This window comes from Gobius niger (assembly GCF_951799975.1).
Source record: "Gobius niger genome assembly, chromosome: 14".
Lineage (NCBI taxonomy): Eukaryota > Metazoa > Chordata > Actinopteri > Gobiiformes > Gobiidae > Gobius > Gobius niger.
Genome location: NC_136865.1, coordinates 32,689,037 through 32,705,173, shown reverse-complemented (window position 1 = coordinate 32,705,173; position 16,137 = coordinate 32,689,037). Strand labels below are relative to the sequence as shown.

The following is a 16,137-nucleotide window of genomic DNA, read 5'->3' as shown; positions in this document are numbered from 1 at the left end:
TCACATTTTTCTCACATTTTTCTCAGTTTTTGTCACTTTTTCATCACATTTTTCTCACATTTTGCCACTTTTTTGATACTAGTTTTTTAACGTTTTTTCTTTGGGTAAATCCAAACTTAAGGAAATGTCTTTGGTTCAGACAGAGGTTAAACCAAGTTTGATTTGGAGCCGGTGTTACAGTCAGAGCCATGAGGACCAAAGAGACTTTCCTCACACAGAGACATGTGTTATATATATATTATATATTATATATAACAAATATATATATAATATTAAAACTCATCTCTTTGCTTTGGCCTTCAGTTCCATGTAGACACAGTTTGTGCCTTTATATCTGACCTGTGTTTAACTTTTATTGTGTTTATTGCACATATTGTTACTGTTCTTGTTTAGTCGACAATGGTTGTTTTTAAATGTGCTTTATAAATAAAACTAACATTGACATATATCAAATATAATATGAGATGAACTTTCTCTCAGTCGGTTTATTCAAAGCTCGACTTGCTCAGATTCTTTAGAACTTATTCACATTAACATTACTCATTAATTACAAAACCGATTATCGATACTTTATAAAGTATTGCAGTATTTTGAATACGTGTGTTTTTATCCTGCAGTAACAGTTTCAGTCTCAACACTTTAAAAACTGTCAGATCAACTTTGACTTTTTACAGTTTAGGATAAAAACATAACAGTCATAATGTTCCTCGTGATCACTAATAAGCTCCTCATTATTCATGTCAGCTCATGAATATTCATGACCCTCATTAATATTCATGACCCTCATGACCTTTTTCATCTCTGTTTAGTCATATTTTTGGACGTTTGCCCATTGTGTTATTTTTGCTTTTCTGGCCCATTTTTGTCGATCTTTTACCGCTTGCTATTACACATTTTTGTCACTTTTTTGGCAATTTTTTATCAATTTTTTGTTTTTTTTTATCGCATTTTTGTCATTTTTTTTATCAATTTTTTGTCATTTTTTAATCACATTTTTGATATTTTTTTGTCATTTTTTTGTTCATTTTTTATCAATTTTTTGTCATTTTTTTATCATATTTTTGTCACTTTTTCGGCCATTTTTTATCAAATTTTATTTATTTATTTTATCACATTTTTTTCATTTTTTTATCAATTTTTTGTCATTTTTTAATCACATTTTTGATATTTTTTGTCATTTTTTTGTTCATTTTTTATCAATTTTTTCTTTTCTTTTTTCTTTTTTATCACATTTTTCTAATTTTTTTGTTCTTTTTTTGTTCTTTTTTATCAAATTTTTGTCATTTTTTAATCAATTTTTTGTCATTTTTTTATCACATTTTTCTTATTTTGTTGTTATTTTTTTGTTCATTTTTTATCATTTTTTTTGTAATTTGTTGTCAAATTTTTATCACATTTTTGTCTCATTAATATTCATAATGAGCTTTCGTGTCGTTAAGGGTTCGAGAGAGAGAGGAGTGAATGTGTCTGGATCTTTTTAATTCCCTTTGATGCAAACCCAGACCTCAGCGCGGTCACAGGTTCCACTCCCGGTCAGACCTTCTGACCTCCATGCAGAGTTTAACAAACGGGACCAACCTGGGACGGCCTTTCCGGAACTCTCTCCCGAACTCAACACGTCACAAAGAAACGAGGACGGTGGCGGCGTCTCGCTCTCGGAAACGCTCAGAGCTGCAGGATCCTTTTGTTTCAAATCCAGTCCAAACGAGACGAGAAAAGCGAGGCTGAAGCGGAGTTTAAACCCGGGCGTGCGGAAACACAGCGAAGGAAACTGAGGGTCGCTCAGTCTCAGCGGAGAAACATTTCAGGAGGATTTAGAGCAGGGGTGTCAAACATACGGATGATTTAATCCGGCCCCTGTAGAGCATGAATTCCAGAGTATTTAAAAAAAAAGTAAGTCTCTCGCCCATTCCTGTGCGGAGTTATGGATTATTAAAGAATAACCAGAACACTCATTCCAGCCACTAGGGGGCATTACATTAAAAAAAAGGATAGAGTTCCACACGTGTCCAGCAGAGGGCACTGACATAATAAGAGCTCAGGATATGAACACATTATAAAGCCATGTGGTAAATGGACAGTCTGCCCCAGGGCGGCTGTGGCTTCAATAATGACGACTGCACTTTCAGGACCTCGGGACGCAGGCTTGTAAAGTGCAATACAAGTGTGAGCCGTTGTCATTAATGAAGCTACAGGCGAGTCGGGGCTTTGATCAAATCACAGCTTTTTATTATTCAGTTATTGGAAACATTTCTCTGTTATATGTGGCCCCGCGACCCAACATGAGTTTGACCCCCCTGGTTTAGAGGATTTTAACCTCTGACCTTTAACTCAACCCACTTTCTTCAGTTCGGTTTTATCCAAATCTAAAGCTTCTTTCACACCTACAACACTGATCTGGCTTTTGTTCTTGCTGCTTTATCGGGACGTTTGTGTTTTTCACATTTATTTTGATGCTTTTTCTCGTTCACGTCTGGTTTTCGCGGCTCGTTTGACTCGTTGTTTCAGGAGCTTCTGGAAGTGGAGAAAGTGGGCGTGGTTTTGATGCCGTTCTTGGCTCATGTCCAGGTCAGGTTTATTTACGCAAACATGGCGGATCTCCATGGCAACAGTGGATATTAGTATGACATCACACACAATAATAAACAAGGCAAAAATCACAAAACCTCCTTTAAAGAAACGTTCCTCTCATTTCCCACTGGACCCAGAACCTTCCAATGAGGCGGGACTACAACCCCCGACCTTCCAATGAGGCGGGACTACAACCCCGACCTTCCAATGAGGCGGGACTATAACCCCCGACCTTCCAATGAGGCGGGACTACAACCCCTGACCTTCCAATGAGGCGGGACTATAACCCCCGACCTTCCAATGAGGCGGGACTACAACCCCTGACCTTCCAATGAGGCGGGACTACAACCCCGACCTTCCAATGAGGCGGGACTATAACCCCCGACCTTCCAATGAGGCGGGACTACAACCCCTGACCTTCCAATGAGGCGGGACTACAACCCCCGACCTTCCAATGAGGCGGGACTACAACCCCGGACCTTCCAATGAGGCGGGACTATAACCCCCGACCTTCCAATGAGGCGGGACTACAACCCCGACCTTCCAATGAGGCGGGACTATAACCCCCGACCTTCCAATGAGGCGGGACTACAACCCCTGACCTTCCAATGAGGCGGGACTATAACCCCCGACCTTCCAATGAGGCGGGACTACAACCCCTGACCTTCCAATGAGGCGGGACTACAACCCCCGACCTTCCAATGAGGCGGGACTACAACCCCGGACCTTCCAATGAGGCGGGACTATAACCCCCGACCTTCCAATGAGGCGGGACTACAACCCCTGACCTTCCAATGAGGCGGGACTATAACCCCCGACCTTCCAATGAGGCGGGACTACAACCCCCGACCTTCCAATGAGGCGGGACTACAACCCCTGACCTTCCAATGAGGCGGGACTACAACCCCCGACCTTCCAATGAGGCGGGACTACAACCCCTGATCTTCCAATGAGGCGGGACTACAACCCCTGACCTTCCAATGAGGCGGGACTACAACCCCCGACCGTCCAATGAGGCGGGACTATAACCCCCGACCTTCCAATGAGGCGGGACTACAACCCCGACCTTCCAATGAGGCGGGACTACAACCCCTGACCTTCCAATGAGGCGGGACTATAACCCCTGATCTTCCAATGAGGCGGGACTACAACCCCTGACCTTCCAATGAGGCGGGACTATAACCCCTGATCTTCCAATGAGGCGGGACTACAACCCCCGACCGTCCAATGAGGCGGGACTACAACCCCCGACCTTCCAATGAGGCGGGACTACAACCCCTGACCTTCCAATGAGGCGGGACTACAACCCCTGATCTTCCAATGAGGCGGGACTACAACCCCTGACCTTCCAATGAGGCGGGACTATAACCCCCGACCTTCCAATGAGGCGGGACTACAACCCCCGACCTTCCAATGAGGCGGGACTACAACCCCTGACCTTCCAATGAGGCGGGACTACAACCCCTGACCTTCCAATGAGGCGAGACTACAACCCTGACCTTCCAATGAGGCGGGACTACAACCCCTGACCTTCCAATGAGGCGGGACTACAACCCCCGACCTTCCAATGAGGCGGGACTACAACCCCTGACCTTCCAATGAGGCGGGACTACAACCCCTGACCTTCCAATGAGGCGGGACTACAACCCCTGACCTTCCAATGAGGCGGGACTACAACCCCCGACCTTCCAATGAGGCGGGACTATAACCCCCGACCTTCCAATGAGGCGGGACTACAACCCCTGACCTTCCAAGAGACTCTGGACAGTCATGTGACCTGAGAGGAGACTCTGGACAGTCATGTGACCTGAGAGGAGACTCTGGGACAGTCATGTGACCTGAGAGGAGACTCTGGACAGTCATATGACCTGAGAGAGGAGACTCTGGACAGTCATGTGACCTGAGAGAGGAGACTCTGGACAGTCATGTGACCTGAGAGGAGACTCTGGACAGTCATGTGACCTGAGAGAGGAGACTCTGGACGGTCATGTGACCTGAGAGGAGACTCTGGACAGTCATGTGACCTGAGAGGAGACTCTGGACAGTCATGTGACCTGAGAGGAGACTCTGGACAGTCATGTGACCTGAGAGAGGAGACTCTGGACAGTCATGTGACCTGAGAGGAGACTTTGGACAGTCATGTGACCTGAGAGAGGAGACTCTGGACAGTCATGTGACCTGAGAGGAGACTCTGGGACAGTCATGTGACCTGAGAGGAGACTCTGGACAGTCATGTGACCTGAGAGGAGACTCTGGGACAGTCATGTGACCTGAGAGGAGACTCTGGACAGTCATGTGACCTGAGAGAGGAGACTCTGGACAGTCATGTGACCTGAGAGGAGACTCTGGACAGTCATGTGACCTGAGAGAGGAGACTCTGGGACAGTCATGTGACCTGAGAGGAGACTCTGGACAGTCATGTGACCTGAGAGGAGACTCTGGACAGTCATGTGACCTGAGAGAGGAGACTCTGGACAGTCATGTGACCTGAGAGAGGAGACTCTGGACAGTCATGTGACCTGAGAGGAGACTCTGGACAGTCATGTGACCTGAGAGGAGACTCTGGACAGTCATGTGACCTGAGAGAGGAGACTCTGGACAGTCATGTGACCTGAGAGAGGAGACTCTGGGACAGTCATGTGACCTGAGAGGAGACTCTGGACAGTCATGTGACCTGAGAGAGGAGACTCTGGACAGTCATGTGACCTGAGAGAGGAGACTCTGGACAGTCATGTGACCTGAGAGAGGAGACTCTGGACAGTCATGTGACCTGAGAGGAGACTCTGGGACAGTCATGTGACCTGAGAGGAGACTCTGGGACAGTCATGTGACCTGAGAGAGGAGACTCTGGACAGTCATGTGACCTGAGAGAGGAGACTCTGGACAGTCATGTGACCTGAGAGGAGACTCTGGACAGTCATGTGACCTGAGAGGAGACTCTGGACAGTCATGTGACCTGAGAGAGGAGACTCTGGACAGTCATGTGACCTGAGAGGAGACTCTGGACAGTCATGTGACCTGAGAGGAGACTCTGGACAGTCATGTGACCTGAGAGGAGACTCTGGACAGTCATGTGACCTGAGAGGAGACTCTGGACAGTCATGTGACCTGAGAGGAGACTCTGGACAGTCATGTGACCTGAGAGAGGAGACTCTGGACAGTCATGTGACCTGAGAGGAGACTCTGGACAGTCATGTGACCTGAGAGAGGAGACTCTGGACAGTCATGTGACCTGAGAGAGGAGACTCTGGACAGTCATGTGACCTGAGAGGAGACTCTGGACAGTCATGTGACCTGAGAGGAGACTCTGGGACAGTCATGTGACCTGAGAGGAGACTCTGGACAGTCATGTGACCTGAGAGGAGACTCTGGACAGTCATGTGACCTGAGAGAGGAGACTCTGGGACAGTCATGTGACCTGAGAGGAGACTCTGGACAGTCATGTGACCTGAGAGGAGACTCTGGACAGTCATGTGACCTGAGAGGAGACTCTGGACAGTCATGTGACCTGAGAGAGGAGACTCTGGGACAGTCATGTGACCTGAGAGGAGACTCTGGACAGTCATGTGACCTGAGAGGAGACTCTGGACAGTCATGTGACCTGAGAGAGGAGACTCTGGACAGTCATGTGACCTGAGAGAGGAGACTCTGGGACAGTCATGTGACCTGAGAGGAGACTCTGGGACAGTCATGTGACCTGAGAGGAGACTCTGGACAGTCATGTGACCTGAGAGGAGACTCTGGGACAGTCATGTGACCTGAGAGAGGAGACTCTGGGACAGTCATGTGACCTGAGAGGAGACTCTGGACAGTCATGTGACCTGAGAGAGGAGACTCTGGGACAGTCATGTGACCTGAGAGGAGACTCTGGACAGTCATGTGACCTGAGAGAGGAGACTCTGGGACAGTCATGTGACCTGAGAGGAGACTCTGGACAGTCATGTGACCTGAGAGAGGAGACTCTGGGACAGTCATGTGACCTGAGAGGAGACTCTGGACAGTCATGTGACCTGAGAGGAGACTCTGGACAGTCATGTGACCTGAGAGAGGAGACTCTGGACAGTCATGTGACCTGAGAGAGGAGACTCTGGGACAGTCATGTGACCTGAGAGGAGACTCTGGGACAGTCATGTGACCTGAGAGGAGACTCTGGACAGTCATGTGACCTGAGAGGAGACTCTGGACAGTCATGTGACCTGAGAGGAGACTCTGGGACAGTCATGTGACCTGAGAGAGGAGACTCTGGGACAGTCATGTGACCTGAGAGGAGACTCTGGACAGTCATGTGACCTGAGAGAGGAGACTCTGGGACAGTCATGTGACCTGAGAGGAGACTCTGGACAGTCATGTGACCTGAGAGAGGAGACTCTGGGACAGTCATGTGACCTGAGAGGAGACTCTGGACAGTCATGTGACCTGAGAGGAGACTCTGGGACAGTCATGTGACCTGAGAGGAGACTCTGGACAGTCATGTGACCTGAGAGGAGACTCTGGACAGTCATGTGACCTGAGAGAGGAGACTCTGGACAGTCATGTGACCTGAGAGAGGAGACTCTGGGACAGTCATGTGACCTGAGAGGAGACTCTGGACAGTCATGTGACCTGAGAGGAGACTCTGGGACAGTCATGTGACCTGAGAGAGGAGACTCTGGACAGTCATGTGACCTGAGAGAGGAGACTCTGGACAGTCATGTGACCTGAGAGGAGACTCTGGGACAGTCATGTGACCTGAGAGGAGACTCTGGACAGTCATGTGACCTGAGAGGAGACTCTGGACAGTCATGTGACCTGAGAGGAGACTCTGGACAGTCATGTGACCTGAGAGGAGACTCTGGGACAGTCATGTGACCTGAGAGGAGACTCTGGACAGTCATGTGACCTGAGAGGAGACTCTGGACAGTCATGTGACCTGAGAGAGGAGACTCTGGACAGTCATGTGACCTGAGAGGAGACTCTGGACAGTCATGTGACCTGAGAGAGGAGACTCTGGACAGTCATGTGACCTGAGAGAGGAGACTCTGGACAGTCATGTGACCTGAGAGGAGACTCTGGACAGTCATGTGACCTGAGAGGAGACTCTGGGACAGTCATGTGACCTGAGAGAGGAGACTCTGGACAGTCATGTGACCTGAGAGAGGAGACTCTGGACAGTCATGTGACCTGAGAGGAGACTCTGGACAGTCATGTGACCTGAGAGAGGAGACTCTGGACAGTCATGTGACCTGAGAGAGGAGACTCTGGACAGTCATGTGACCTGAGAGGAGACTCTGGACAGTCATGTGACCTGAGAGGAGACTCTGGACAGTCATGTGACCTGAGAGGAGGCTCTGGGACAGTCATGTGACCTGAGAGGAGGCTCTGGGACAGTCATGTGACCTGAGAGGAGACTCTGGACAGTCATGTGACCTGAGAGGAGACTCTGGGACAGTCATGTGACCTGAGAGGAGGCTCTGGACAGTCATGTGACCTGAGAGGAGACTCTGGGACAGTCATGTGACCTGAGAGGAGACTCTGGACAGTCATGTGACCTGAGAGAGGAGACTCTGGACAGTCATGTGACCTGAGAGAGGAGACTCTGGACAGTCATGTGACCTGAGAGAGGAGACTCTGGACAGTCATGTGACCTGAGAGGAGACTCTGGACAGTCATGTGACCTGAGAGGAGACTCTGGACAGTCATGTGACCTGAGAGGAGACTCTGGACAGTCATGTGACCTGAGAGAGGAGACTCTGGACAGTCATGTGACCTGAGAGAGGAGACTCTGGACAGTCATGTGACCTGAGAGGAGACTCTGGACAGTCATGTGACCTGAGCTGTTGTCTCATGTGGATCAGTCCAGCCGTTACAGGAGCCAGGTCCCGTTCCCGTGGTTACGTCAGTTGGATTTAAACACAGCGGTGGATTCTCTCCTGAACGTCCCGTCGCCGCGGTGCAGTCCGGGACAGGGGGGCGGAGCCAGACGTCCCATAACTCCCTGTGTTTCTGCGTCTGGGCCTCAGGAATGTCCCACAAAACAACACGTCTCCCTGACTCTGCCACAAACTCCTCTGACCTCACGCTGACCTCACGCTGACCTCACGCTGACCTCACGCTGACCTCACGCTGACCTCACGCTGATCATGTAATGAAGCCGGTCACTGAAGGCTGGTCTCAGAGCGAGTCATTCTCCGCAGCTATTACGAGGATCTCAGTCAGGCTCAACGACACAACATCAGCACAGAATCACAACACAACAGGACTAACCCGGAAACACTTTTATGTGAAAAAATGACAAAAAAATGACAAAAAAAAAATACAAAAAAATGAAAATAAAATGAAAATAAAATGAAAATAAAATGAAAAAAAATGAAAAAAATGGAAAAAAATAAAAAAAAATGAAAAAAAAGACAAAAAAAAGACAAAAAAATGACAAAAAATGGAAAAAATGAAAAAAATGAAAAAAATGAAAAAAAAATGAAAAAAAATGAAAAAAAATAATAAAAAATAAAAAATAAAAAAATAAAAAATCAGAAAAATTAAACAAAACAGACAAAAAATGAAGAAAAATGAAAAAAAAATGAAAAAAACAAAACAAAAAAATGAAAAAAAAAATGACTAAACATGACAAAAAAATTACAAAAAATGAAAAATACATAAAATAAAATATACAAAAAAAATGAAAAAAAAAGAAAGACAAAAATTTAAAAAAATGAACAAAAATGACAAAAAACACTTTTCCCTGGAAGGAAACACCGATATGCGGCACTCGTGGGCAGGAGTTATTTACCTTTTACAAGGTTTAACCTGAAGCTAAAGCTAGCTTAGCTCAACCAGCTCAACTGTTTATGGAAACAGCTGCGGTGGAGTCGCTCACACCTGGGCCCCAACTCAAACTTTTATGTTTGACTTTACTAATCCAGACAAAGATGCTTCAATGCAGGATCATTTTATGTACGTCTGAAAATGATGAATAGCCTTAACCGTTTCCAATAGAAATGTAAAGCTCATATGTTATTAACAGTAGCTAACCTAGCTGCTCACTCTCCTCTACAAACATTTAGCAAACACTAAATCCATCTCATACGTTCCTGTCAGTCACTAATTACGCCTTTATCTGACTCAGCTGTGTCAGGCGTTGCTATGGCGACGCCACAGCGGAGTGACATCCCAGTGATTTAACTACCGGACTAAAATAATGCACCAGCCAATCAGAATCCAGTATCACCCAGACCATGGTGTAATGCCCAGTGTTTGCCCCTTTTTTCACAACTTCTTTCTTGTTATGGCCGCACTTTTTTTCTTGATTTCACAATTTTTCCCCCAATTTCTTCCCTGTTATTTCTGCTTCCACAAGTGAAAACATCTCAGGCCAAAGTCTCGTCTGTTTGAAGACTTTCCGAATGAAGTGGTGAAACACGTCGACCATAAACACGACTGTAAACATCTGCACAGGCTTTATGGACACTTTCATGATCACAGAGAGGTTATCATGAAGACCTGGGTTATTCTGAAGACCAGGGTTATTCTGAAGACCAGGGTTATTCTGAAGACCAGGGTTATTCTGAAGACCTGGGTTATTCTGAAGACCTGGGTTATTCTGAAGACCTGGGTTACTCTGAAGACCAGCGTGTCGGGGCCCGGGACTCTGAATGGCCTGATTCTCAGCGGCTCAATCATCACTAACACAGGAACAAGCTCAGTCCTTTGTGACTCTTTAAGCCGAGCAGGATCTGACTTCAGCTCCAATGAGACGTGATAGAAGCTGAATAACCCGGTGTGTGAGGCTCTCGATGAGGAGCCCGTCCCGGTCCTGGTCCCGGTCCTGGTCCGGGTCCCGGTCTCGGTCTAGCCCTGGCCCGGCAGGTGCAGCTCAGTGAAGTCCTGCGCTGTGTGTCCTCAGATCCGCCTCATCTGAAACTCGCGCAGGTTTGGACTCGCTCAGACCTGGGGCAGGGCCAGGGCGAGACCGGGGCAGGACCGGGACCCGAGCCAGGACTGACGGAGCAGAAACGGGAACATTCCAGCAAGATGAAGAGCGGACGGTCTGAGACTCGCCCGGAGCGGAACTCTGGGAGTCAGGGAAGAGTCTGGAGCAGCTTCTGTTTCCAAAACCGTGAAACCGAGAACACGAGGACACGAGGAGGTGCTCCACAAACGCCTCACAGACGCCTCACAGAACCAACACGAGGAGGTGCTCCACAGACGCCTCACGAACGCCTCACAAACGCCTCACAGAACCAACACGAGGAGCTGCTCCACAGACGCCTCACGAACGCCTCACAGACGCCTCACGAACGCCTCACAGAACCAACACGAGGAGCAGCTTCTGTTTCCAAACCGTGAAACCGAGAACACGAGGACACGAGGAGGTGCTCCACAGACGCCTCACGAACGCCTCACAGAACCAACACGAGGAGGTGCTCCACAGACGCCTCACAGAACCAACACGAGGAGGTGCTCCACAGACGCCTCACAGAACCAACACGAGGAGGTGCTCCACAGACGCCTCACAGAACCAACACGAGGAGGTGCTCCACAGACGCCTCACAGAACCAACACGAGGAGGTGCTCCACAGACGCCTCACAGAACCAACACGAGGAGGTGCTCCACAAACGCCTCACGAACGCCTCACAGAACCAACACGAGGAGCAGCTTCTGTTTCCAAACCGTGAAACCGAGAACACGAGGACACGAGGAGGTGCTCCACAGACGCCTCACAGAACCAACACGAGGAGCAGCTCCACAGACGCCTCACAGAACCAACACGAGGAGCAGCTCCACAGACGCCTCACGCTCTCCCTTTATTCTTATCGGTCTGATCGATTCGTATCAAGTCAAACTCCTTCACTGTGAGTCTTGTGCTGAAAAGATTCTACACATAAAAAACAATAAAGAATAAATAAACACTTTTATGTGAAAAAATGACCAAAAAAATGACAAAAAATGACAAAAAAATGACAAAAAATGACAAAAAAATGACAAAAAAATGACCAAAAAAAAATGACCAAAAAAAAATGACAAAAAAAAAATGACCAAAAAATGACAAAAAATGACAAAAAATGACAAAAAATGACAAAAAATGAAAAAAAATGGAAAAAAATGGAAAAAAAAGACAAAAAAAATGACAAAAAAATGACAAAAAAATGACAAAAAATGACAAAAAATGACAAAAAAAATGACAAAAAATGACCAAAAAAATGACCAAAAAAAAATGACCAAAAAATGACAAAAAATGACAAAAAATGACAAAAAATGACAAAAAATGAAAAAAAATGAAAAAAAAGACAAAAAAAATGACAAAAAAATGACAAAAAAATGACAAAAAAAAATGAAAAAAAATGACAAAAAATGACAAAAAATGCAAAAAAATGCTAAAAAAATGACAAAAAAATGACAAAAAAATGACAAAAAAAATGACAAAAAATGACAAAAAATGAAAAAAAAGACAAAAAAAATGACAAAAAAATGACAAAAAAATGACAAAAAAATGACCAAAAAAATGACAAAAAATGAAAAAAAATGAAAAAAAAGACAAAAAAAATGACAAAAAAATGACCAAAAAATGACCAAAAAATGACAAAAAATGACAAAAAATGACAAAAAATGACAAAAAATGACAAAAAATGAAAAAAAAGACAAAAAAAATGACAAAAAAATGACAAAAAAATGACAAAAAAAATGACAAAAAATGACAAAAAATGAAAAAAAATGCAAAAAAAATGACAAAAAAATGACAAAAAAATGACAAAAAAAATGACAAAAAATGACAAAAAATGAAAAAAAAGACAAAAAAAATGACAAAAAATGACAAAAAATGACAAAAAACACTTTTCCCTGGAAGTAAACACCGATATGCGGCACTCGTGGGCAGGAGTTATTTACCTTTTACAAACCATGAAACCAAGACATGAGGAGCAGCTCCACAAACGCCTCACGCTCTCCCTTTATTCTTATCGGTCTGATCGATTCTCATCAAGTCAAACTCCTTCACTGTGAGTCTTGTGCTGAAAAGATTCTACACATAAAAAACAATAAAGAATAAATAAAAAAATGTCCCGTCCGAGAATCAGCTTGGCCGAGCGAAGGCGGGACGGCCACAGAGATCACGAAGAATAAAAATAATAATAAAACACTGAGACTTTATCGCAGAGACTGACAGGCCTAAAACCCTGACTGACTCTGCTTCCCCTGCAGCGGAGCAGAGCATGCTGGGAAATGTAGTGCCCACTTTCACTTTGTCTTTTCAACAGCAGCCGTCCTTCAGAGGAGACGGAGACGTTTACAGAGAGAAGAACTAAACTGTCGGGTTGATTCAGACCTGAGAGCGCCCCCTGCAGGTCCACACAGGACAGTCTGTATTTAGATCAGGAATCTGAGAGAGGAGAGAGGAGGAAGGGCATCCGACTCACCCTGTCCCTGGGCGCTGTGGGAGGCGCAGAGCAGCGTCAGAGCCACGAGCAGCAGATCCATCCTGTTCACTCAGCACCTGCAGGAACAACAGCAGCTGTGAAAACCGTCTCCAGCTTTACCCAAATCTAGAAGCTCCTGGGCTGGAGTCTTGTTTGAAAGACCGACAAAACTGACTTTTCTGTGGTGGCTTTGTCTGAGTCTAAATGGTTTTGTTATGTGATGTTTCAGATCTGTCAGTGATTGTGGGTCAGGACGCGAGCCTCCGCTGTCAGCTCTGGTGTTTAAATGAGGGTTTTCTGGCTCTGAGGCTGAGGTTTCTGAGGTTTCTGAGGCTCTGAAGTTTCTGAGGTTTCTGACCCGAGGCCGAGCGTTTGAACCACAGACACGTCTCTCATTCACTCAGGCTTTGATTCAGGGAAGTTTTTAGAAGACGTTAGAAAAATGCAGAATAACTGAGCTCAAAGTGTTTTGTTTCTCGGGGATAAAGTCGTTATTGTGACCAATAAAAGCCACACATGAAGCTTTCATTTCTAAAGATCGATATTTACCCAGGAAACACAGATGAATCTGCACGAAGCTCATTTTTGATTCTTTATTTGGGAAATGATCTTTTATCCAACACCCTAAAGTTTCATCTGAAGCAGCGGAATATTAGAAATGCAGATTAAATCCACCTGAAACAAAAACTGTCCCAGAGTTCACAGTCTCTAAAGTCTCATTATTTCTTCATAAACCTGAGTGATGTTGGTCTGGAGCAGTGTTCATTTTGACAACATATTTTCATTTAGTTTTAGTCTCATGACTAAAATGTAATTTACTTTTAGTCGAGATTTATTGGACTTTGCATTGATAATATTGCTTCTAATCATGTTTAATGTTGTTCCTCTGCTTCATGTTTCTGCTCCACATGAACAAAGCTCAGAGCTGATCCTTTAAACATGATCTGAGGCTCTTTCAGACGCTCAATACAAGTGTGGATGATTTTAGTCTCTCCTTTTCATTTTTATTTAGTCTGATTTTAGTCGACTCAAATATCTGGACATTTTAGTCACAGTTTTAGTCTCATGAGAAACTTTTAATTTAGTTTTAGTCCAATTTTAGTCACAAAAATATCACTTTGACTAAAATTAAGACTAAATATTTTAGTCGACGAAATTAGCACAGGTCTGGAGAGATGATGATCAGGAAACATCTGGACTTTTGCTTTTTTAGTAATGGATGAATCGCTTTCTCTTAAACATAGAGCAAAAATGACATGAACATTATTTATCTTTGAAGAAAACCTACTTTGTTTTTAAAGTTCGTGTCTGTCGTGTTTTGAAAAAGTATAAATGTCATTAATATGTAAATATGTAGAAATGTGTCTCGTCCAATCAGAGGCAGAATTATCACATAGTTTTTGAAGCTAGATGGTCTTAGCTTTCAAATGCGGGTCACAGTGGCGCACAGAGTTCTCTGAGATGGAAACAGGATTAAACCTCAACGTCTCACAGTAAAACGTCCGAAATAAAAACACTTTCCTCACAGACTGGAGGGTTTTTACACTGATCTGATCCTGACAGCTTTACTGAGCTTTGAACAAACTAAACTAAACCAGATCCAAAACCTCTCAGAGCAAATGTTTTGAAACTAACAAAAGCAGATTTAACACGAATCCCATTTGAAAAGCGTTGCGTTTCTGCAGGAATGTGATCAGAGCGGCACAAACTCTTTGCCTCTGGGGAGAAAATAACTCCAGCTCTGAAGGATTTACACTTCCCTGCGGCGGCAAACTCTGAAACACCGAGGAGAAGTGGAATAAAAGAGACGAATCATGAAAGAACTCAGAGCAGAGGAACTAAGACAGAAGGAGAGGAGTTTAAAGAACTAAAGTCACGGGTTCTTTTTAAAGCAGTTCAGTGTGAGATTAAAAGACTGTGCAGAGCGTGAGGAGCCACGTACCTGTGTCAGACAGGTGAGGTCCAGGTGAGGTCCAGGTGAGGTCCAGGTGAGGTCCAGGTGAGGTCCAGGTGTCAGCAGCACGAGCTCAGGTGAGACGAGTGAGAGGAGCAGAGTGAGAGGCGCACCAGCTCTGACTGCTCTTCAGAGCCTCGGAGTCAAGAGGCAGGAGAGAAACACGAGGACTTCCTGTGTGAGGCTTCAGAATAAGAGAGAAACATGAGGACTTCCTGTCTGAGGCGTCACAATAAGAGAGAAACACGAGGACTTCCTGTGTGAGGCTTCACAATAAGAGAGAAACACGGGGACTTCCCCTGTGAGGCGTCACAATAAGAGAGAAACATGAGGACTTCCCCTGTGAGGCGTCACAATAAGAGAGAAACACGAGGACTTCCCCTGTGAGGCGTCACAATAAGAGAGAAACACGAGGACTTCCTGTGTGAGGCGTCACAATAAGAGAGAAACACGGGGACTTCCTGTGTGAGGCGTCACAATAAGAGAGAAACACGGGGACTTCCTGTGTGAGGCTTCACAATAAGAGAGAAACACGGGGACTTCCTGTGTGAGGCTTCACAATAAGAGAGAAACACGGGGACTTCCTGTGTGAGGCGTCACAATAAGAGAGAAACACGAGGACTTCCTGTGTGAGGCTTCACAATAAGAGAGAAACACGAGGACTTCCTGTGTGAGGCGTCACAATAAGAGAGAAACACAAGGACTTCCTGTGTGAGGCTTCACAATAAGAGAGAAACACGGGGACTTCCTGTGTGAGGCGTCACAATAAGAGAGAAACACGAGGACTTCCTGTGTGAGGCGTCACAATAAGAGAGAAACACGAGGACTTCCTGTGTGAGGCGTCACAATAAGAGAGAAACACGGGGACTTCCTGTGTGAGGCGTCACAATAAGAGAGAAACACGAGGACTTCCTGTGTGAGGCGTCACAATAAGAGAGAAACACGAGGACTTCCTGTGTGAGGCGTCACAATAAGAGAGAAACACGAGGACTTCCTGTGTGAGGCTTCACAATAAGAGAGAAACACGAGGACTTCCTGTGTGAGGCGTCACAATAAGAGAGAAACACGAGGACTTCCCCTGTGAGGCTTCACAATAAGAGAGAAACACGAGGACTTCCTGTGTGAGGCTTCACAATAAGAGAGAAACACGAGGACTTCCTGTGTGAGGCGTCACAATAAGAGAGAAACACGGGGACTTCCTGTGTGAGGCTTCACAATAAGAG

The 16,137-nt window shown here is 45.6% G+C and overlaps 1 protein-coding gene across 1 annotated transcript in view; it reads right to left on the bottom strand.

Moving 5' to 3' along the window:
• Positions 1–13,021, bottom strand: part of col14a1b (collagen, type XIV, alpha 1b) — a gene marked incomplete at both ends in the record, with an annotated part of 152,458 nt that extends 139,437 nt beyond the window's left edge. Inside the window, one exon of the mRNA XM_079570762.1 lies at positions 12,961–13,021. Within this exon, the coding sequence (XP_079426888.1) occupies positions 12,961–13,021 (61 nt within the window). The remainder of the gene's footprint in view (positions 1–12,960) is intronic.
• Positions 13,022–16,137: the final 3,116 nt, after the last annotated feature.